Source organism: Homarus americanus, unplaced genomic scaffold (assembly GCF_018991925.1).
Source record: "Homarus americanus isolate GMGI-L3 unplaced genomic scaffold, GMGI_Hamer_2.0 scaffold25860, whole genome shotgun sequence".
NCBI classification, from domain to species: Eukaryota; Metazoa; Arthropoda; class Malacostraca; order Decapoda; family Nephropidae; genus Homarus; species Homarus americanus.
Window position 1 is genome coordinate 295,607 of NW_024724693.1, and position 24,029 is coordinate 319,635.

Below are 24,029 nucleotides of genomic sequence, written 5' to 3' on the forward strand. Positions count from 1 at the left end.
AGCCAGTCCAAGTCAGTGATAGTGAGGATATGGACTTCGAGGGGTTTGAAGAGGAGGCCCTGCTAGCCTCTGTGGTGGATAGAGAAACAGGTGAGGGCCAATAATCTGCCCTCTGCCTCGGAACCAACCCCCCATCCCCGTGTGCCCAACCATCTCTTCTACTGTACTAACGTAAGTGTTAAAAAACCTAATATTATTGATATTTCTCTTATATATTAATTGTGTGTGTGCATACCATCATAAAATTAAGATGTTATTTTCACTACAATGTACAGTACAGTACTGTGTCGGCGATAGCCAAAAAAAGGGTAGTCTGGCAGGAGGCCCAGTCTCTATTTCAATTAATCCCATAAGTTCTGTTATTTTATTTACACATTTCGCTTTATACACAGATCTCCATGGGTTTAATTAACCGCGTAAAACCAGATTATACTATAGTGTTTGTGTTACACAAGCTTTGATTTTTTATTTTTATTTTTTTTATTTATTTATTTTATTTTTATTTTTTTTTACAGTGTGAAAAGGGGACAAGATCTGGTTGAGCCTTGATGATTGAGACAAAGCACTGCCGTTCTGTTGTCCATGGCAAACAGAAACGACATGTTTTTTAAAATTGGGTTTGCAACCAAAAAGAATAGGACTACAGTACTGCTAATTCTTTTATGTTTATGTGTTTGTCCCAAAGGGAGTTGCTCCACTTCCTTTGACGGAACTCTTCTTTTGAGGAATGGTATCCCATCCTATCTTGAACGCATCTGTACAAACAACCAAGTTTGTTTGAGGGGGAACCCAAGAAGATTGTCCAAATTTGTCCACCATGACAGATGAATCTTTATCTGAATAGGGAGAGAAGAAGCAATATTTTTGTTTCTGTGAAGCAACTTCGACCCCAGATGAGTTAGTTGCTTCTTCCTTAATGTGCCCAAAGGAACTACTATAGTGGCAAAATTTAACAGACCCAGTAGTTTTTCCCAATCGTGCCAAGAAACCTCTTGCTTTACACAAAAGGCCTCTACGTGTACTTGGTTTATCAAAACTGTTACCTTTGCTTCTGGAAGACTGACTGACTGCTTATTGGTGTCCCGATGGAGACTTAACCAATCCAATTTCTGACATGGTAGGTAGATTTGATTTGACCTGGTTTATCTTTAATCCTAGGCTCTGAATTAGTACTACAGGTAGTTCTGCTATAACGCGATAATTGTGTTCTTGTAAAATATCGTGTTATAGAAAATCGCGTAATAGAAATAACAGGGCTTATGGAGAAAATAGGGTTAGGTGCAGATTACTCGAAATCGAAAAAATTTAGTAGTTAGCCTAACACAAAGGATAGCACAGTCTAAATAAATGTTACATTCATATCTAATAATGAAATCATACAGTAAATGTAACACTTTACTTGATGGGGGAGAAGGGTGATTTTGAGGTTGATAAAATCGAGCTTCTCTTCAAGTGTTATATCCTTTCTTTTACGATCATCACCGGGAATTCTATCACCAGAACGCTTCTTGTTGATATTCTTCTTTACTATATTCACAGTTAATACAGTGGGGTATGCTATAACGAACAGATCCTACTACGAATATTCCTATAACGAACAGTTTTACCTATAAAATTGAGAATGCTTATAACGAACGAAACTCCTACAACGAACATTATTTAATTTTTTTTTTTTCTAATTTATTGTTTTTTTATGACAAATATTAATGATATTCCTTATTTCAGGGGTTTAGATGCATATTTATGCACTTTTTTACAATTTTTACAATTTTATATTATATTTTTCAGTGTTAAGTGGTTGTATTTGGGGGCCTGGAACGGATTAATCCTATAACGAACGAATGCTATAACGAACAAGGTTCTAGAACCAATTAGATTCATTATAGCATACCCCACTGTACCACAAAATTGGAGAAATAGTAAGCAAAAATCGTGTTATAGCAAACAAGAGTTCGCGTTATACAAATATCGTTCCTAATTCATAAATCGCGTTAGAGCAAATTCGTGTTATCAAAACACGCGTTATAACAGAACTCACTGTAGTGTACGTTGGATCGCCCTTTGATAATCTTCGAAAGAGTTTCCTACTATCAGCCAATCGTCTAGATAGGCAAAATTTCTTATGCCCTCCTTCGCAAGGATCTCCTTGGGGGTGTTCGCCAGTTTTGTAAACACTTTTGGCGCAATTATTATGCCGAATGGCATCACTGTTAATTGATAACTTACATCCCCCACTGCAAACACTAGAAATTTTCTGTACCTGGGAGCAACAGGTATGTGATAATAGGCATCTTCGAGATCCACTTTTGAGATCCAAGCATTGGGTGCAAGTAGATGCTTCAGATGATCGTAAGTGAGCATCTTGAATTTTTGCTCAATCTCACAATGCGACGCTTAGCTTTTAGCCTAGGTATGTTAATGCCTAGCAATAACTCACCAGCCAACATACAGGCAATTAAAACATCTAATAATTACTTAATATGTAATATTTAGAGGACACGTCGCTACCTGGCATTTAATTGCAATTGTCGAAACCCCCTCCTTCACCCCCCATCGCACGCACTGCCACCTTCATCTCTTGCCTGGCGATTACAGCTATAAGTAAACACAATGCAGAGCTCCGCGAATTTGTGTTATAATTACTGAGATACTAAGCTCCACAAGGATTTTATATATGGTATTTGTACTTATTAGCACATTGATGAAGTACAGTGAGTTCTGCTATAACGCGTGTTTTGACAACGCGAATTGGCTCTAACGCGATTTATGAATAGAGGAACGATATTTGTATAACGCGAACGCTTGTTTGCTGTAACGCGATTTTTGCTTACTATTTCTCCAATTTTGTGGTATTAACTGTGAATATGGAAAAGAAGAATACAGTGGTACCCCACTTAACGCGGTCAATTGAACCCAGAGGGTCCCGCGTTAAGTGAAAACCGCGTTAAGTGAATAACAGAACATATGGGATTAATTCCAATAGAACCCAGCCCGACCCCCAAACTCCACTTTTTGACGACAAATAACTATGTTGTAGTAAAAATTCTATCTTAACTTTATGGTGGCATGAAAAACAAGTAATATAGAAGAGGTTAGGTTAGGAAAGATAAAGGTTAACATAGGAAAAATAAAGAATAGGTTAAAAAACGAAAAGTTTTAAGGAACACTCACGGTAGTAGAAGAGATGGGTCGGCATATGGGGATGGAGGCTGGTTCCGAGGCAGAGGGCAGATTACTGCCCCTCAGGTGAATCACCATTACTAGGTGAATCACCATTACTAGGTGAATCAATATCACTGTCACTTACAGTTGTCAGGGCTTCCCTGACAAATCCCTCAAAATCAACTTCACTCTCACTATCACTGGCTTGGACTGGCTGTGGTGGGTTGCGTCGTCTCTCCTCCCTCCCTCCCTCCCCGGGGTAGTCACGTCATAATACTTTAAGCCAATTACAGCTAGCAGCAGAGGGGGGTAGGGCTGCATGGCCAATCACAGTCCGAGACGTCATATGACGTCAGTGATAACGCAACAAAGGCACACACTGCGCAACCTTACCGCGCCGCTTGCCCAAGCGGAGGGAGGAGGAGGGAGAGGCAGGCAGGCAGGCAGGAGGGCGGGCGGGCGGGTGGCGCGTGGTCAAAATCTAAAAATAGCATCCGAGCCGGACACTCACCGCGTATATGTGGAAAAATTCCGCGCTAAGTGAAAGTTCAGCTTTGGCAAGGCACCGCGTATATGCGAAAACGCGTTAAGTGAAAGCGCGTTAAGCGGGGTCCCACTGTATCTCCAAGAAGCGTTTTGGTGATCGCATTCCCAGTGATGATCGTAAAAGAAAGGCTATAACCCTTGAAGAGAAGCTCGATGTTATCTACCTCAAAATCACCCTTCTCCCCCATCAAGTTATATTCATATTTTTTCAAGGTAAAGTGTTTCATTTACTGTATGATTTCATTATTAGATATGAATGTAACATTTATTTAGACTGTGCTATTTTGTGTTAGGCTAACTACTAAATTTTTTTCGATTTCGAGTAATCTGCACCTTTGTTATTTCTATTACGCGAATTTCTATAACACGATGTTTTACAAGAACACAACTATCGCGTTATAGCAGAACTGACTGTAGAGTGACTTTTCTTTTGTTATGTCTCTCAATTATTGTAATTGGGACAATTTCTTATACGATCTCTGGTCAGTCATGGCGACACCAACACGTCTTCTCTGTGAAGTCTTTTAGATCAATGTGACTAACCCTTGCTTTTAAGTCACTCAGTGAATGTCGCTGCGCCCTCCCGGGCTCGTCTTCACTGAAAGAGAATATGTGAATATATATATTTATATATATTATATATGTAGACTGTTTACAGTTTTCTTTGTCCCAATTATTCACGTGCCATGACTGTCTCTCTTTCTATTCTTATGTTCGTTCACAAAAAACCTTTGGGCTTCCGCCCTTGGTTTTCTTATATTATAATTAAAATTGCTCTCAGCATAAAGACCAGATTTGAGTTTTTCTCTTCATAACTTTATTTTTGATGTCCTCAGTAGCGGGTTCAGTCTTTCCAGGCGAACTTTAGCGAAGCTGCTAGACTTAGCGTTCCTTCCGGAATGTTGACCTTCCGGTCTTCCTAGCAATTTAGAGTTATGTTGAAATAGACTTTACATCCTTATATGGGTGATATGAGAACAATTCAGGGTGGAATTCTCAACCCAATAAGTATGGCTAGAGTAATAGTGAACGCTGTTGCCAATAAAGCGCTATGTTAGTGGCTCAGCACTGTCAACCCTGCCGGGTGATAGTGCGCACCTTAGAATTTTCCCTTAAGTGTTTACTTGGGGGATAATGTCTGTGCCCCTGATTGGCAACAAATAGAGATCTTGATGTTCCTTCTAAATAAAATGTTCTAAATGAAACTATTTTATGTAAAAAAAAATAAAAATATTTTCATTGAGCTAAGGGATACTTGAGATAAGAGTCGGGAGAGAGATACGTCATGGTGAGTTAATTGTTTATAATGGTCAAATGAGTGACTTATATAACAATAAGAGATCTTAATGGATTAAATTACTTATAATATGATAATTTTGAGGCATAATGATTAAATTTGGGAGAAAATGTTTTCTCCCTTATATTGTTATGATATAATGTGACTCATGGTGTTCTCCTAGATAGTATTGAGTGATGAACTATGAGAACTAGAAAGTTCAGCTCATACACTACATAAAAGGAATTGATAGTATTGAGTGATGAGCTACAAGAACTAGAAAGTTCAGCTCATACAATTCATACAAGGAGTTGATAGTATTGAGTGATGAGCTACAAGAACCAGAAAGTTCAGCTCATACAATTCATACAAGGAGTTGATAGTATTGAGTGATGAGCTACAAGAACTAGAAAGTTCAGCTCATACAATTCATACAAGGAGTTGATAGTATTGAGTGATGAGCTACAAGAACTAGAAAAGTTCATACAATTCATACAAGGAGTATTGAGTGATGAGCTACAAGAATGTTCAGCTGACAAGGAGTTGATAGTATTGAGTGATGAGCTACAAGAACTAGAAAGTTCAGCTCATACACTACATACAAGGAGTTGATAGTATTGAGTGATGAGCTACAAGAACTAGAAAGTTCAGCTCATACAATACATACAAGGAGTTGATAGTATTGAGTGATGAGCTACAAGAACTAGAAAGTTCAGCTCATACACTACATACAAGGAGTTGATAGTATTGAGTGATGAGCTACAAGAACTAGAAAGTTCAGCTCATACACTACATACAAGGAGTTGATAGTATTGAGTGATGAGCTACAAGAACTAGAAAGTTCAGCTCATACAACACCAATTGATAGTATTGAGTGATGAGCTACAAGAACTAGAAAGTTCAGCTCATACAATTCATACAAGGAGTTGATAGTATTGAGTGATGAGCTATTCAGCTCATACAATTCATACAAGGAGTTGATAGTATTGATGAGCTCATGAGCTCACAATACAAGGAGTTGATAGTATTGACACAAGAACTAGAAAGTTCACACAGTGATGAGCTACAAGAACTAGAAAGTTCAGCTCATACAATTCATACAAGGAGTTGATAGTATTGAGTGATGAGCTACAAGAACTAGAAAGTTCAGCTCATACAATTCATACAAGGAGTTGATAGTATTGAGTGATGAGCTACAAGAACTAGAAAGTTCAGCTCATACAATTCATACAAGGAGTTGATAGAATTGAGTGATGAGCTACAAGGACTAGAAAGTTCAGCTCATACACTACATACAAGGGATTGTCTGTCAGTAGAGAAATTGAATTCAGTAGTAGTAGTTTCACCTAAGACCCAAGGGGGCCATACTACATGTAATTATAAAAAATGTAGAGCCACTTGGATTACTATGATAGATCTTCATGTGGCTTGCATAATTCATGGCAGCTGTCTCAAATAACCTAATTTCACAAATGGATTGTTCAGTTTGTTATGATCAAATTTTTCAATTTCATCAAGCTACAGGTGAGAAGAAAGAATTTTTGCAGGTCCAAAATCAAAATAGGTGGAATAAGGCCTTGAAAAGTAAATTTTTATATGTTAAACAATGGAAAGATCCCCAGTTGGCAGAAAATTTAGGTTTATTGGTGTTAAGTAAGAGACTTAATCCCAAATTAGACAAGCCTGCTTCTGCTATAAAAAAAAGCACTTTCCAGACAATAGGGCAGTAGGAATTCTACAAAAACCTCTATCTACTCAGTCTGATTTCAGTGGATTCCAGGATCAGGACGATAGGCTGGTTCTAATCAGCTTCTTGAGCAGGAAGAACCTGTTGAGACTGACTTCATCCTATCCACATTTTGGCAACCACTTCCACCTGGGGCAAGAGTGTTGGCTGCTATGAGTGGAAACAGGCTGCTGTCAACTGCCACGCAGCTGATGGATAACATTGAGTGTAAGGATAATCCAAAGAGGTCTTGGATAACATTAGTAAGATCTAAGTCTTCTTTGTTTTCTACAACATCTGATTCTGTGGATTCCTTATTCAAGTTATTTTACAAAAATGTTTCTAAACTTCCTGATTCTCAGCACTTACAAAGAGACAGGAAGGACAAGCAATTGTGGGTCATCATTCATTATTTTTGGTAGGTGGTACAGGTTGTACCTCTCTAGTCCGGCAACCTCGGGACCTGACCGGTGCCGGACCATGGAAATTCACCCTTTTCCTGGATAGAAAGTGACTTGTGCTTAAGCCTGGAAGCACTAGCACCACTTTCTCTGCATCATGGTCTCTTTGAAGACATATTGAAGGGTTAAATGTCGTATAGTAGCTTCTCAAATTTCGCGAGTTTTTAATTCTTAACGTATTTTATTGGAACACAAAAAATAAATAAATAAAAATTTTGACGGCGGAAACTTGAATTTCGACGGGTTTGAACGGCCCGCCAACGTGCAGACGAAATGCATAATCGTGTAAACAGCGTCATTTCTCTTATGTACAAAAGATTCATTATTGTTTATTACTGAATGTCTTTTTTATTGAATTAATGTTTATGTGTGCAAAATGAGCAATACAATTCATTAATAATACGTAGAATATTAAAACACACGAGGAAATGACACAGCATTGTATTCGTTGATTACAAAACCAGTGACTGACTGGTTCTACATATAAAACGGAAGAAAATAAGACCTTGGTTGTAGCTGTAGTAAAATTAATATGGTTGTTTTAAGTAATGTTATTTACTGTTAATAAATGGAACAATAGAAGTAGCTAACGATAATGGTAAAGGAAAAAGAGAGATCGCATATGTAAGTGCGCATGCGCACACGTGAAAACATATCATCATTACTTTACATAAGAATATGAAAGCAACACTTATTTACTGTTCATATATATTTTAATTAATGTTTCTGAATTTGTTTTTATTGAATTAATGTACGTGTGTGCAAAATTAACAATACAATTTATTAATAATACGTGGAATATTAGAGGAGACGAGACGGCTGCCGGCATTGTTTATGTTAAAGCTTACGAAACCAGTGCTGATTGGTTCTACATATAAAACTGAAGAAAATAAGACCCTGAGTTTAGCTGTAGTAAAATTAATGTAAAAAATGAATATGGTTGCTTGAAGTACCTGTAATGTTATTTAATGTTAATAAATGGAACAATATAAGTAGCTAACCATTAATGGTAAAAAAAAAAGTGAGACTGCTCGTATGTAAGTGTGCACATGTGAAAATATATCGTCATTACTCTACATAAGAATATGAAAGCAACACTTATTTACTGCTCATATATATTGAAGGGTTAAATGTTGTACTCTGTATAGACAAGCAGAGAGAGAGAGAGAGAGCAGCCGAACTGCCGGATGTAAACAAACCTTAATTTCCCGCGGCTTTTTTTTTTAAGGGGATTAGCCCACCCGGGCATAGGTCACTGACCCACATTGGGGCCTGAGGGGCAAAAATTTAATACTCCTGTAATAATAATAATAATTCAGATAAGTAAAAAAAAAAAAAAAAAAAAAAAAAAAAAAAAAAAAAAAAAAAAAAAAAAAAAAAAACTGCCTATCTACCTATTGGACAAACTAAAATCGTTCCGGACCACGGGAGTTTCCGGACCACAGAATGCCAGACTAGAGAGGTACAACCTGTACTACACTTTCTTGGCCTGATATTTGCCCAAAGATGATCTCTGAAATAGACGAAGTCTGGCTAATGTATTGAAAGACTAAACATTAATTCCCACAATTATGATGTGTCAGTTTTAACTAAGTTTGTGCTGGACTATGAAGAAAATTCCGAACTGGACAAATGTTTCACTGCTGCTTTACAAGGGATCCTATATTCCCTGTACAACTCATTTTTGATATGTTGTTGAAAGCCCTAACACTAAGTCCAGCTAAGGGAGTAAGCCATAAATAATGCTTCAAGTGGTAGTGCTTATTTATTGCTACGTTCCTCCCCTCTTTCTCCTGCCTTGTTTGATGAACAATCATTGGTTAAATATAGATCTGCTGTTGAGCAAGCTATTAATATTAGTGTTCCCGGGAGTCCTCAGACCTTTTGGAAATCTGAAAGAGGAAGGCTTTACAGGGGAACAGGACCAGCTGCTCAGTTCAGTTATCAACCTAGAGAAAACTTGGGAGGAGGAAATAATCAAAGATGTAATGGGGTGACCGTTTGTTCAGAAGCGGAAGGAGACCTTATTTCACCACATCAGCATCCAGTCCCTTCCAATGAAGCCAGACAGCTGGGTCGTCTAGGGGGTTGGGAAAAAAGATGGACTACTTCCATATAAGCTTACAAGACAATAAAAGGGGGCCTCCCATGGACTTGGTTGAGGCTCCCTCCCCTAACGTTTAACAACAACAACAACAACAACAACAACAACAACAACAACAACAACAACCCCTTACTTACAGAATTTGTAATTCAACTATTAAACAGAGGTATCATAGAACTGTTACAGTCAGATATATGTCTCATGTCTCGCCTAGACCCAGTCCCCTAGAAAGGCAACGAGAAATTAAGATGGATTTTGGATCTTTCAGTCCTGAACAAATTAAAAAAAAAAGTTTCAGAATACTCACTTATGTTCATCTGAGACATCTACTTCCGCCCAATGCTTGGATCTCAAAGTGGATCTCGAAGATGCCTATTATCACGTTCCTGTTGCTCCCAGGTACTGAAAGTTTCTAGTGTTCAAAGTGAGGGATGTAAGTTATCAATTCACAGTGATGCCATTCGCCCTGACGACTGCGCCAAAAGTCTTTACAAAACTGGCGAATATTCCCAGAAAGATCCTTGCAAAGGAGGGCATAGGAACCTTTGCTTATCTAGACGATTGGCTGATAATGGGAAACTCTTTCAAAGATTGTCAAAGGGCGACCCAACGTACACAAGTACTATTTCAAAACCTTGGTTTAAAGATAAACCAGGTCAAATGAAATTTAATACCATGTCAAAAGTTGGATTGGTTAGGTCTCCAGTGGGATATAAATCAGCAGTCAGTCAGTTTACCAGAAACAAAAGTAACAGATTTGATAAACAAAGTAGAAGCCTTTTGTGTAAAGCAAGAGGTTTCTTGGCACTTCTGGGTCTGCTGAATTTTGCCACAATAGTGGTTCCATTGGGAAAGTTAAGGAAAAAGCAACTATCTCATCTGGGCTCGAACTTGCTCCACAGAAGCAGAAATAATGCTTCTTCTCTCCCTATTTACATAAAGAATTATCTGTTATGGTGGATAAAATTGGACAATCTAATCGGTTCCTCTCCCTGGATTCCGACTCAAAAAGGTCTGGTTGTTTGTATGGATGCGTCCGAAATAGGGTGGGGATACCATTCCTCAATAGGGGAATTTAGTCAAGGGAAGTGGAGCAACTTCCTTTGGGACAAACACATAAATGTAAAAGAATTAGCAGTGGTCCTATTCTTTTGTTGGCAAACTCAAATTTACAGAATATAACGATCCTTTTTGCTATAAAAATAAATAAAAAGGCAGTGTTTTCTTTCAATCATCAAGGCTCACCCAGGTCTTCGCCCATTCTACAACTGTCAGAAAAAATCTTCAGTGTTTGTGTAACACAAACACTTTACCTCAAAGCAACTTATATACTGGGAGTACAAAACAATTGGGCAGATGCACTGTCCCGTCTCCGGCCAGTATCGACAGAAGCAGAATGGTCCCTAAGGGTATCAAAGTTCAAGAGTCCCTAAAAATCGCAAGATGCAACTTGATGCATCTCTGTAGAGGTAGAATCTTTTAGGAAATGCACTATTCTTAGATTGGAACCTTTGGAATTCAATCTAGCTGTTCCCACCTGTTAAAATATTGCCCAAAGTGGTTCACAAACTCAGATCCTTCCAAGGCAAGGTCCTCATAATGGCACTATATTGGATCATACAACCTTGGTGCCTGGATCTGTTGGACTGGTGCCAGAATCCGCTACAATTGCAACAAGGATGTCTTTAACAGGAACTACTTTCTCAGTTTGAGATATCCTTGACACTTCACGCTTGGAGTTACTCAAAAGGAGTTTAAATAGGTTGTTGGGTAATCCCGATATAGCTAACAAAGTATTAGCATGTCATAAACCTAAAACTTCTATGCAAAATGAGAAAGCTTGGAATCTTTTTCAACAATTTATCAAGTTAACAACTCCAGAATCATTGTCCGAAACAGTTGTGTTACTTTGAACCCAAGGATTTATCAAATGCTAAGATCGTCCTTTTTCATTCAGAGACCCCCTCGGCCTAAGAGAATCCCACCTTGGTCTCTGTAAAAAGTAATTAAATTTCTTATGGGGCCTAATTACAATATAAATCTGAACAGGGGTAAATTACTACAGAAGGCAGCCTTCCTTCTAGCATTAGCAACAGGTATGTGAATAAGTGAACTGATTTCAATTTCCAATAATCCATCATTATTGGTATTTTCTAGGTAGAATGTTACTCTTTTTCCTACGAAGATCCTAAAAAAAAATGAAAGGGAAGATTTCCAAGCTCAACCTATTAGGATAAAATGCCTAATGGATGAGACAAGGGTTCCTCATATATTGTGCCCAGTTTAAAATCTTCAAGGATAGTTATCCACATTCCCTAATCGAGGCCCCTATGTTTTTCATCCAGGGATGGTAAGAAATTGTCTTTTAGTCAAATGACAAAATCTTTATCTCAATTAGTGAATCAAGCAAACTCTGGCAAGAAATTTTTGGCACATAACACTAGGAAATACGCAGGGTCTGTGGCCTTTCTGCGGCATATGAGTCTCAGTTAGATCAAGGAAATGGGCTTTAAGAGATCTTCTTCATTACCATAATAAAGTGAGTATCCTAATTGAGATATGTAAATTAACATTTTACCTTCCGGTAAATGTTCCTAATACTGTATTTGAAAATATTCCAAACGGTTTATAATCATAATCTGGACCTAAGTTAGCGGAGCCTTGTATGCAAGTCACCTCCCTCTCCACCTCCTGCTCGGGTATTCAAAGCTAAGCGTCACACTCTGAGATTGAACAAAAAGCCGTTTATTTCTAAAAACCAATGTTTGTGATATGATCCAGAATGCGACGCTGATAACCCACCCATTTCCACCCCTCAAGAGTTAACTTTTATTTACTGCTTGCTCTAAGGCAAGAGATGAAGGTGGCAGTGCGTGCGATGGGGGGTGAAGGAGGGGGTTTCGACAATTGCAATTAAATGCCAGGTAGCGGCGTGTCCTCTAAATATTACATATTAAGTAATTATTAGATGTTTTAATTGCCTGTATGTTGGCTGGTGAGTTATTGCTAGGCATTAACATACCTAGGCTAAAAGCTAAGCGTCACATTCTGGATCATTTCAAAAAAACTGTTTTTTAGAAAAAACGGCTTTTTTTTATTGTATTTTTTTTTAATGAACTCGTTCAAGAAGAAAAGATATAAAATCCACCTCAATTTTTCACAGCCTTTCTTGGGGACTGGGAACAGGCGAGACAGGAAACACTTCTCTGGCTGCAACAATTCTATCACACCTCTGTTTAACAGTTGAATTACAAATTCTGTGAGTAAGGGAGTTGGTTTCAGACCCCTTTTTGATAACACTAGCAGAGGGAGCCTCAACCAAGTCCATTTGAGGCCCCCTTTGATTGTCTTGTAAGCCCATATGGAAGAAGTCCACCTGTTTTCCCAACCCCCTAGACGACCCAGCTGTCTGGCTTCATTGGAAGGGAGTGGACACTGATGTGTTGGAATAAGGTCTCCTTCCACTTCTGAACAAACTGCCACCCCTTCTATGTCTTGAATTGTTATCCCCTCTAAAGTTTCTCCAGGTTGATAACTTAACCTAGCAGCTGGTCCTGTTCCCGTTAGACCTCCTTCTTAAATTTCATGGAAAGCACTGTGGCCATCAGTAGTCCATGATTTTAAGGGATTTCAGGATGACACAGAGTTGGACCAGGAGATTGTGTCCATTGGTCAGTCATTGGGCCTTGAAGTGGAGGAGGATGATGTCGAAGAGCTTGTGATGTCTCATGAGGAGGAACTTACTCCTGATGACTTGAAGCAACTGGATGAGATGTTAGAGGCTGACAGTGGTGAGGAGGAAATTGAAAGTGATGACCATATGTCAGCTAAAGAGTTGAAAGATGTGATTTACCACTGGGAGAAGTTCAGGGAACTGGCTTCAAAGCACCCAGATGTGGAAAAACCTGAACTAACTTTGTGTCATGTTGAGGACTCAGTGGTCTCCTTCTTTAAACATAAGTTAATGGTGAGGAAGAGAGATGCCCCACAGACCACAATTGACAATTTCTTCAGTAAAAGGCAGAGGGAACAAGATGCTATCCCTCTGCCTTCCACTTCAAGAAGGAGAGAGGATGTTCATGGTGGAGAATGTCAGTCAGAGGTTCCTGACATTTTCATGGAAGGTGACTCGCCTTCCAAGAAGCAGTAAAATGCTTCTCCTCCACCTCCACTTCCTTCTCTTCTCCCTTCTCCACCTCCCACTTCAAATTCACATCAGCATCATCATCCAGGAGCCTTCTACATACACACCTCAAGGTAAGTGTCCATTTCCAAAATTTTTGTTGAATTTAGGCAATTTTCGGTGAGCTGGAACCAATTACCCAAAAACCCATTGAAACAATGGTTTCGGTTAACGAGATTTTTGGTTAACGAGCAACCTGCTGGAACGGATTGTGCTCGTTAACCGAGGGACCACTGCATATATATATATATATATATATATATATATATATATATACATATATACACACAGCTACTCCTCAACTTACAACATACTCGACTGACGACCACCCACACTTACGGCCTGCCTCATTAGGTACGACCACCCGCACATACGACAGCCGCAGTCGGTACCAAAATTTTTTTAAATGACGCGTGAATTTTCTAGACCGAAACGTTTCTGTCCCGTAGGTGAGCGTCGCGTGGGATGGGTCGCGCCGCCTCGTGGCTACAGCACCCACACCGTGGAGCGCTTAGTTGGTGTTTACTTGTTGTTATCGATAGTGATCTCGCTGTGTACTGACATTATTTTCCTATCTAATTCACTTTAAAATGACTGGCAAGCGTAGAAGTGAGAGTGCTGGTGGTGCTCAGAAGAAAAGGAGGCAGTCAATTACTTTTGAGACGAAAATAAAGATAATAATGCAGTATGAAAATGGAAAAACAGTAGCAACCATTTCACACGACCTAGGCTTCTCGCACTCGAGAATATCTACTATTTTGAAGGACAAGAAACGTATTCTTGAGGTAGTGAAAGGATCAACACCTATAAAGGGAACTATAATAATGAAGAAAAGACAAGGTCCTATTCATGAGATGGAAAAATTAGTTGTGATATGGATGGAAGATCAGATACAAAAGCGTGTACCTTTAAGCCTTCTAACCCTACAGGCTAAGGCAAGAAGCCTTTTCGAAAGCCTGAAAGAGTAGGCAGGAGATGTGAGCGACCAAACCTTCACAGCAAGTCATTGGTGGTTCCAAGGATTTAAGAACTGCTACAGTTTGCATCGTGTAAAGGCGAGTGGAGAGGCAGCAAGTGCTGATGTTGGTGCTGCCGAAGCTTTTAAGGAGGAGCTAGGTCGTGTCATCGTGGAGGGAAATTATTTGCCTGAGCAAATATTTAATGTGGATGAAACTGGCTTATTATGGATTCGCATGCAAAAACGGACATACATCCACAAAGAGGCGAAAACAATGCCGGGATTCAAGGCATTCAAGGACCGAATCACACTTGTGTTGGGAGGGAATGTAGCTGGTTTCAAGATAAAGCCCTTCATGATATATCATTCAGAGAACCCAAGGGCTTTTAAACATGTTAGCAAGCACACACTGCCAGTGTTTTATCGCAGTAACAAGATAGCATAGATGACCCTCGTAGTGTTTAATGATTGGCTTATGACTCGTTTCATTCCACGAGCCAAGAAGTATTGTCTGCAACAAGGGATTCCATTCAAGATTTTGTTAATTTTGGATAATGCTCCGGGACACCCACCACACCTGGACGACATGCACCCTGATGTTAAGGTAGTCTACATTCCACCTAACACTACCTCTATCATCCAACCCATGGATCAACGTGCTATTGCTGCTTTTAACGCGAATTATTTACGTACGAACTTCACTCAAGCTGTTGCTGCTACTGAAGGTAAGAAAACGCTCAGAGAGTTTTGGAAGGACTACAACATTTTGAAATGTATAAAGAACATTAGTGCAGCATGGGATGAGGTTATATATACAGTAATCCCTCGGTTAACGAGAGCCTCGGTTAATGAATTGCCTTCCATTAGATTCTTCACTTCGGTTAACGAATTCCTTACGAATTTTTCCCAACATGTTTTCACCTGCATTTGCCTGCTCACCAGCTGTAGTATTAGTCCGCCAATACAGTAACCGGTTTTAGGGCTTAAATTCCTTACCATTTTAGTAAATATCAAGAAGGTTGTACTATTCAATAATATTAATAGTTTTATATAAAATCTTTTTGTCATTTTAACAATTATTGAACATAATTCAAGTACAGGAAACTAGTTTTTTGCACCCCAAACAGCCACTCAACACACCAAGCTTGGTGTCAGTTTGTTTACTGGTTCAGAGGAAGGAACATCTTGTTTGAGACTCTTCAACATAAATGCTTTTTTCTGTGTTTCCAGTCAAATTATTGGTCATTTTGAAATATATTTTACATATTAATAATATACAGTTGGTCCTCATATTACGCGGTCCCGCATTCCGCGTTTCACCGTTAACGCGGTGCCTTGCCAGAACCTAACATTCTTACAATCCGCGGTCGCGAACGCCATTACGCGGAGAGTGTCCGGCGCGACGCTATTTTTAGATTTTCCCCTCGCGCCACCCGCCCCCCCGCCTGCCCGCCTGCCTGCCTCTCCCTCCTCCTCCCTCCGCTTGGGCAAGCGGCGCGGTAAGGTTGCGCAGTGTGTCTTTGTTGCGTTATCACTGACGTCATATGACGTATCAGACCTGTGATTGGCCAGGCATCCCTACCCTCCTCTGCTGCTAGCTGTAATTGGCTTAAAGTATTATGACGTGTCCACCCAGGGGGAGGGAGGGAGGGAGGGAGGGAGGAAAGACGACGCTTGACCTAGCCGCGGCAGTTTCATCCCTCAAGGCCACTCCGTGTAAACGCGCATCCATTGTTCCGTAAAATGGCTTCCGCCGGACCACCACCCCCAGAGAAAAACCTTTCCTTACCTGGACCCAGCGGCACTAAACCAAAGAAGACACGACGTTCCTTAAGCTACGAGGTGAAGTATACCATCATCCAAGAGTTGGAGAAAGGAACAAGGCAGGTTGATTTGGCGCGCCAGCATGGCGTGAACGAATCTACGATCCGGACTATAAAGAAGGATTCAGCCAAGATAAAGGAGCACATGAAGATCACAAAGTCTACAGGTGCTTCTATGATCAAGTATTTTCACAACCAGGTGCTTCTCAAGACAGAAAAATTACTTGTGAGGTACTTGGTGCGTCAGGCGCGACGGAACATGGCGGTCGACACGCGCTCTGTGAAGGACTACGCACGTGAACTGTACATGGCAGTGGCACGAAAGATGGGAATTACAGAGGCCAAACCCTTTAATGCTTCCTCTGGGTGGTTACAGAGGTTTAAGATCCGGAACAAGATCACCAATATAAACATTGGTGGTGAAGAAGCGAGTGCTGATCGTGCTGCGGCTCGGGAATTTCCTCCGTTTTTACGTGAGATTATGGAGGAAGGACAGTACAGTGACGACCAGGTGTTTAACATGGACGAATCTGGTCTTTTCTGGAGAAAACTACCTTCCAAGTCCTACATTGTGAAGAATGCCAGCAGGATTCGGGGCCGGAAAATGCAGAAGGAACGCATCACTGTCCTGTTTACCACCAATGCCTCCGGTACCTGTAAGCTCAAGTTATCGGTGATCCACACAGCCCGCAAGCCACACGCCTACAAGAGCATGGACATGACCAAGCTAAATGTCCACTGGCTGACAGCACTTAAGGCATGGATGTTCTCTACACTATCCCTCTCCTGGTTTGATGACTGTTTTGTTCCCGATGTAAAGAAATTCTGTGAGCAACAAAATGTCCCATTTCATATTTAGTTGCTGCTGGACAACGCACCAGGACACTCGCCCCTACTGTTAGATCGTCACCCCAACGTAAAAGTGGTCTTCCTTCCTCCCAACACTACGTCTTTAATCCAGCCCATGGACCAGGAGTTGATTTGCAATGTGAAAGCTGCATTCTCAACAACAAAATTCCAGCTCCTGAACGACTACACCAACACCAGGGAAGAGTTGCGTGACCTAAGTGACACCACCACCGATAGCAAGAGCGACGAAGATGAGGAACAACGGTTAGAACAGCAAAAAATACTCTTCAAACAATTCTGGAGAGTATTTAACATCAAGAAAGCTGTGGACATCTTGGTGGAGTCATGGGATCAGCTGTCTATTGCTACAATTCGTCACGCATGGAGACATGTGTTGCATGGAATACCAGGTGAGAGGAGGAGTCAATCTGTGACTGGTGAGGTTCAGACTGTTGCAGTAGCAGTGGACCTTGCCAGAGAAGCTGCGCAGACTGTTACAGTTCCAGGCTTCTCCGAGACTACCGACGACGACATCCTGGAGGTGATCAGAAATCCTGAAGTGACTGCCGACGAGATGTTGGAAGAAGAACACGCCAGTGAAGAGGAGGAAGAAGGTGCGGCAGTCTCCGAAGAACACAATTTAAGTCATAGTGATATTAAGGGTGCCATGGAGTGTGCAGAGAAGATGAAGTCCTTCCTTTCCCGCGACAATGACGATGACCGCTATGAAGTCTTCCATAACCGGCTGGTGCAGGCTATGGAGCCGTACATCAAGGTGTATCACGACAACATCAACGCCAGCCGTCAGCAAAGCATAACAGATTTCTTCACCCGCAACCCACCACAGCCAGCCCAAGCCAGTGATAGTGACAGTGAAGTTGACTTTGAGGGATTTGTCAGGGAAGCCCTGACAACTGTGACAGTGATGATGATTCACCTAGTAATGGTGATTCACCTGAGGGCCAGTAATCTGCCCTCTGCCTCGGAACCAGCCTCCATCCCCGTATGCCGACCCATCTCTTCTACTACCGTAAGTGTTCCACCTAACTTTTAGTTTCTCTAAGGTAACCTTCATTTTTCCTATGTTAACCTTTATCTTTCCTAACCTAACCTCTTCTATATTACTTGTTTTTTCATACCATCATAAAGTTAGGATAAAATTTTTACTGCAACATAGTTATTTGTCGTCAAAAAGTGGAGTTTGGGGATCGGCCTGGACTCCATTTCAATTAATCCCATATGTTATGTTGTTCACTTTACGCGTTCCTCACTTTCCGCGGGACCCTCTGGGTTACATTAACCGCGTAATATGAGGACCAACTGTATAGCGCAGTGCAGTGTTGATTTAAAGAGAATTATCTTGAATTACACCTAGTGAACTTAAAATTTTATGGGTGAAATGATGGCATGAAGCATGGGGTGACTTCTCTTCCACCCCAATGCCTTCTCTTCTCCCTTCTCCTCCACCACCATTCTAATTCCCATCATTATCATCATCAACCAGGAGCCTTCTACATGCACACCTCAAAGTAAGTGCACTTTACTGCATTTATTTTTAGTTTGTATGTAATTTTCGGTGAGCTGGAACCGATTACCTAAATCCAATTGAAACAATGGTTACGGTTAACGAAATTTTCGGTTAACGAACGACCTTCTGGAACGAATTGTGTTCGTTAACCAAGGGACCACTGTAATAATAATAATAATAATAATAATAATAATAATAATAATAATAATAATAATAATAATAATAATAATAAAAATAATAATATAATAATAACAATAATAACAATAATAAAGAACCATAGAGAAATACAAAATGAAAAAAGATCAAAAGTGAGAAACAATACAGTAAACCACCGCTTTACGCGGTTTCACTTTACGCATTTCCACGTTTATGCGGTACCCTGCCGAACACGGAATGCTCACTTTACGCGGTGTGTGTACCCTTTTATGCAGAGAGCGGCTGTCGGTCCTCTCGCGCCGCGCCATTTTTGGATCCAAACCTCCCGCCATCCCGCCATTTTGGGTAAGCGGCGCGAGTAGGTTGCGCAGTGTATGTCTTTGTTGCGTTATCGGTGACGTCATATGACGTATCGGACTGTGATTGGGCCAAGCATCCTTACCTCCCTCCCCCGCTAGCTGTGATTGGTTTAATGTACTATGACGTGCCCCGCCGCGGGAGCATTCAAGCCCCTTGACCTACCCGCGTCAGTTACACCCCTCCCGGCTACACCGTGTATATCGGTATCCATTGTTCCATAAGAATGGCTTCCACCGGACCACCGGACCACCACCACCACCACAAAGAAACCTTGCATTACCTGGACCCAGCCGCCCTAAGTCAAAGAAGATACGACGTTCCTTAAGCTACGAAATTAAATACAAGATCATCCAAGAGTTGGAGAAAGGAACAAGACAGGTTGATCTCGCGCGCCAGCATGGTGTTAACGAGTCTACGATCAGGACAATCAAGAAGGATGCACCCAAGATAAAGGAGCACATGAACATCACAAAGTCTACAGGTGCTTCGATGATCAAGTATTGCCACAACCAGGTGCTTCTCAAGAAGGAGAAATTACTTGTGAGCTACTTGATTCGTCAGGCGCGATGGAACATGGCGGTGGACACGCGCTCAGTTAAGGAGTACACACGTGAACTCTATGCTGCAGTGTCACGTAAGATGGGAATTGCAGAGCCCAAACCCTTTAATGCTTCCTCTGGGTGGTTGCAGAGATTTAAGAAGACGAAAAAGATCACCAACATTAACATTGGTGGTGAAGAAGCTAGTGCTGACCGTGTTGCGGCAAGGGAATTTCCTCCGTTTATACGTGACATTATGGAGGAAGGACAGTACACCGACGACCAGGTGTTTAACATGGACGAATCTGGTCTTTTATGGAAAAAGCTACCTTCCAAGACTTTCTTTGTGAAGAATGCCAGCAAGATTCGGGGCCGGAAGATGCAGAAGGAGCGCATCACCGTCCTGTTTTCCACCAATGCCTCCAGTACCTGTAAGCTCAAGTTATCGGTGATCCACACAGCACGCAAGCCGCATGCCTACAAGAGCATGGACATGACCAAGCTAAATGTCCACTGGCTGACCGCACGTAAGGCGTGGATGTTCTCTACTCTGTCCCTCTCCTGGTTTGATGACTGTTTCGTTCCTGACGTTAAGAAATTCTGTGAGCAACACAATGTTCCATTCAAGATTTTGTTGCTGCTGGACAACGCACCAGGACACTCGCCCCTACTGTTAGATCGCCACCCCAACGTAAAAGTGGTCTTCCTTCCTCCCAACACTACGTCATTAATACAGCCCATGGACCAAGAAGTGATCTGTAATGTGAAAGCTGCATTCTCTGCAAAGAAATTTAAGCTCCTGAACGACTACACCAACACCAAGGACGAGTTGCGTAACCTGGGTGACACCGATAGCAAGAGCGAAGACAACGAGGAACAACAGTTGGCAGAGCAAGAAGTACTTGTGAAACAATTTTGGAGAACATTCAACGTCAAGAAAGCTGTGGACTTCTTGGTGGAGGCATGGGATCAGCTGTCTGTAGCAACTGTTCGTCACGCATGGAGACATGAGTTGCAAGGTATTCCAGGTGGGAGGCAGAGTAAATCTGTGACTGGTGAGGTTCAGACTGTTGCAGTAGCAGTGGACCTTGCCAGAGAAGCTGCGCAGAGTGTTACAGCTGCAGGCTTCTCCGAGACCACCAACGACGACATCCTGGAGGTGATAAGGGATCCTGATGTGACTGCCAACAAGATGCTAGATGATGATGACATCAGTGAAGAGGCAGGTGGTGCATCATCCCAAGAAGAACGCAAGTTATCGCATAGTAATGTAAGGGGTGCCATCGAGTGTGTTGAGAAACTCAAGCTCCTCCTTTCCGACGACCCTGACGATAACCGGTATGAAATCATCACTACCCAGCTGTTTCAGACTATGGAGCCTTACATCAAGGTGTATCACGACAACATCAACACCAGCCGTCAGCAAAGCATTACCGAGTTCTTCGCCCGCAACCCACCACAGCCAGCCCAAGCCAGTGATAGTGACAGAGACAGAGACAGTGATGATGACTTTGAGGGATTTGTCAGGCAGGCACTAGTAAGTGTGGATGACATTGATGAAGACTTACCTAAGGGCCAGTAACCTATCCTCTGCCTCAGAACCAGCCTCCATTCCCGTACGCCGACCCATCTCTTCTACTAACGTAAGTGTTAACCCTAACCTTGTTTTTTTCTAACCTAACCTACAGTATATTATTCCCTTATTGATTGTTCCCGTCTATATTATGTGTGTGTGAATACCATCATAAAGTTAAGATGTTATTTTTACTAAAACGTACGTATTGTGCCGGGAAAAAGTGGAGTTTGGGGGTCGGCCCGGTCTCTATTTCAATTAATCCCATATGTTATGTTGTTCACTTTACGCGTTTCTCGCTTTATGCGGGCCGCCGTGGGTTCAATTGACCGCGTAAAGTGAGGGTTCACTGTATATATGTATGTTGTGTTGTCAATAGTAAGAGAAACAATTGAGACCCTGCAAATGTGTGTAAATGAGGCAGAAAGTCAGATGAGCAACCTGGGACTTGGTCACAATTTTTGCAATGCCATGTGGAAGCAGGGTCTACCATTAGACAATACATTATGCTTCCAATATCTTCCCAGGTGGTAGTGCCTCCTTGTTTGGTATCTCCCTAATACCTACTACCTTAGCCAGTTGCCAGGCACACCCCAGCATGATGAATAGTTCAGTGTATTGAGTCTAGCTTTAGTGGCTGAGGAGTACACCTCCCACCCATAATCCAGTTTGAGTCGAACTAGCATGTGGTGAAGGTGTAGCAGAGTCCCGTGGTCAGCACCCCATGACGTGTGCCCCAAGACTCTCAATAACTTAGGAGCACACTGGCAAGACTCTTTGAGGTAACAAATATGTAGCTGTCACATAAGCTGGTTGTTGAAGATAATGTCCCAGAAACGGGTCTCTGTGACACACCGCACACGACCACCATAGAGCTGTAGATCGCGGTCTGAGTGAACACCTCGAAGGCGGCTGATATGCATGGCAATAGTCGTCAAGGAAGAAAATCTGCTACCATGCTCTGTGGTTCAACGTGAAATGTTGTCTTGTGAAAGTTGCATGCAACGTTCAGCCAATGACATGAGGGAAGCTGCATACCAAATGGAGAACCCTAAGGTATCAGCCCATAAGTTAGGTGAGTAAGTCCATGAAACTCTTGGTCTACTGTACAGTATCACTTATAAAAGAAGGGTTAATACAAAGCATGTTGATAATGGAGAGATTTGCAGAAGAATCAACACTCTTAAGGAGCTACTCTAATGAATTAAGATAATTTAACAATAATAATTTTATATATCAAGATTTCCCACTACTGTACTGTATTTTGCAATAAAAAAATAGGGATAAATTTTACATGTAATAAACAGACACCATCAAATGCTTAATATTAACTCAATATTTAACTCTGTGAAAGAAAGCATAAAATGAATCAACTTACGATGAATTACAGTTCAGTGCCAAACGATGTGGTCGGCACGGGAGAGAGTAACGTGCAATGAGAGCAACATGTGGAAGAGTATATCTTTGAAGTTTTCCAGATTCCCTTCCAATAATTAGTACCCGTTCACTTGCAGTTATACAGCATACAGGGTCACTAGTAGCCTGAAATACAATTGGTATATTAAGATTCTTTTCAAATTATTTTTCAATTTCATGTATCTCTTTTCAAAAAGGAGGAACAATCCTGAAATCCCTCTTTCCGAGTAAAAGGCTTATCCTTCCTTTCCACATGTACTGTTGGCTTTGTATGAGGAGTACAAAAGCCACCTGGCATATGGGCAAAGAACCAGAAAAAGAAACAAGCAAAACTGGAACAACATTGAGGATTATAAAGTTTTCTCACTTTGCAAAGTTTATCTTGTATTTCTAAAATTCTATTCGTACAAGGGCAGTTTACTCATACAATAAAATCCCATCTTTATGAATTGGGGAGGAACCAAATTCATCTGTTTAAAAAGATTCTCCTTAATACCAGCACAGGACAAGGTAATCTAAGAGTTACAGTGAAATAAACAAAAACATGAATAACCATCGAAAATAAACATGTAGAATAGTGTGTTTCCTTTTGTATTCACACTAATCACGACAAAGTATTTAGTTGCAATATTTAAAAATGGCCAAGAAAAATCATGTTTAATCCTCTCAGCCTCATAAGACGCCATTGGGGCATCGAACGTAAAAGGCAAAAAAACTTAGGCTCAGCCTCGCGACGATGGGCTATATTTTCAAATAACTCAAAAACTATTCGGTGAAACTGACTGAACTTTGAACGCCATTTGACAGACGTGGTCTTCTTTGTGTGGGCCTTATCAACTTCCCTTACGCGGTCTTGGTCATCGTGTGCATGGCAGCGCAGCATGAAGCCAGTGTCGCTCTGGCCATTAGAGCGAGAGGAAGGTGCGCTGCTAGGCTCTTTAATTATTCCATGAGTTTTCTGTTATATTATTTTTCCTTATCCCAAGATATTCTCCATGCTTTGTTCTTTATTTTGGTATATAGTACATATCAATGAACACCATAAAACAAGGAAAATGTGAATGGAAATCAATATTTTACTAAACATTTTCCTACTTTCTCAACTTATACTCGAAAAAAAGTGGCTTAAATTTCAAGAATTTTAAATTTTTTATGGTTCCATACAATTTTTCAAAAAAATTTACACTAGGAGAGACCCCATTACAATTAGTAAAACAATTCCATGGCAGTGAAATGAGCCCATAAAAAAAAAAATTTTTTTGTTCAATCCAGAATGCGAAGTCTAGCTTTGTACCTGCATATGTATATGCCTTGCATTAACTCGCCAGGCCAACATACAGGCAATTAAAACATATAATAATTACTAAAA

The 24,029-nt window shown here is 40.9% G+C and overlaps 1 protein-coding gene across 1 annotated transcript in view; it reads right to left on the minus strand.

Annotated features, from left to right (window-relative positions):
• LOC121864523 (WD repeat-containing protein 35-like) overlaps window positions 1–24,029 on the minus strand; it is a 122,646-nt gene that overhangs the window by 50,312 nt on the left and 48,305 nt on the right. The window contains exon 4 of the mRNA XM_042363594.1: window positions 22,623–22,786. Coding sequence (XP_042219528.1) covers window positions 22,623–22,786 — 164 coding nt within the window. The remainder of the gene's footprint in view (window positions 1–22,622; window positions 22,787–24,029) is intronic.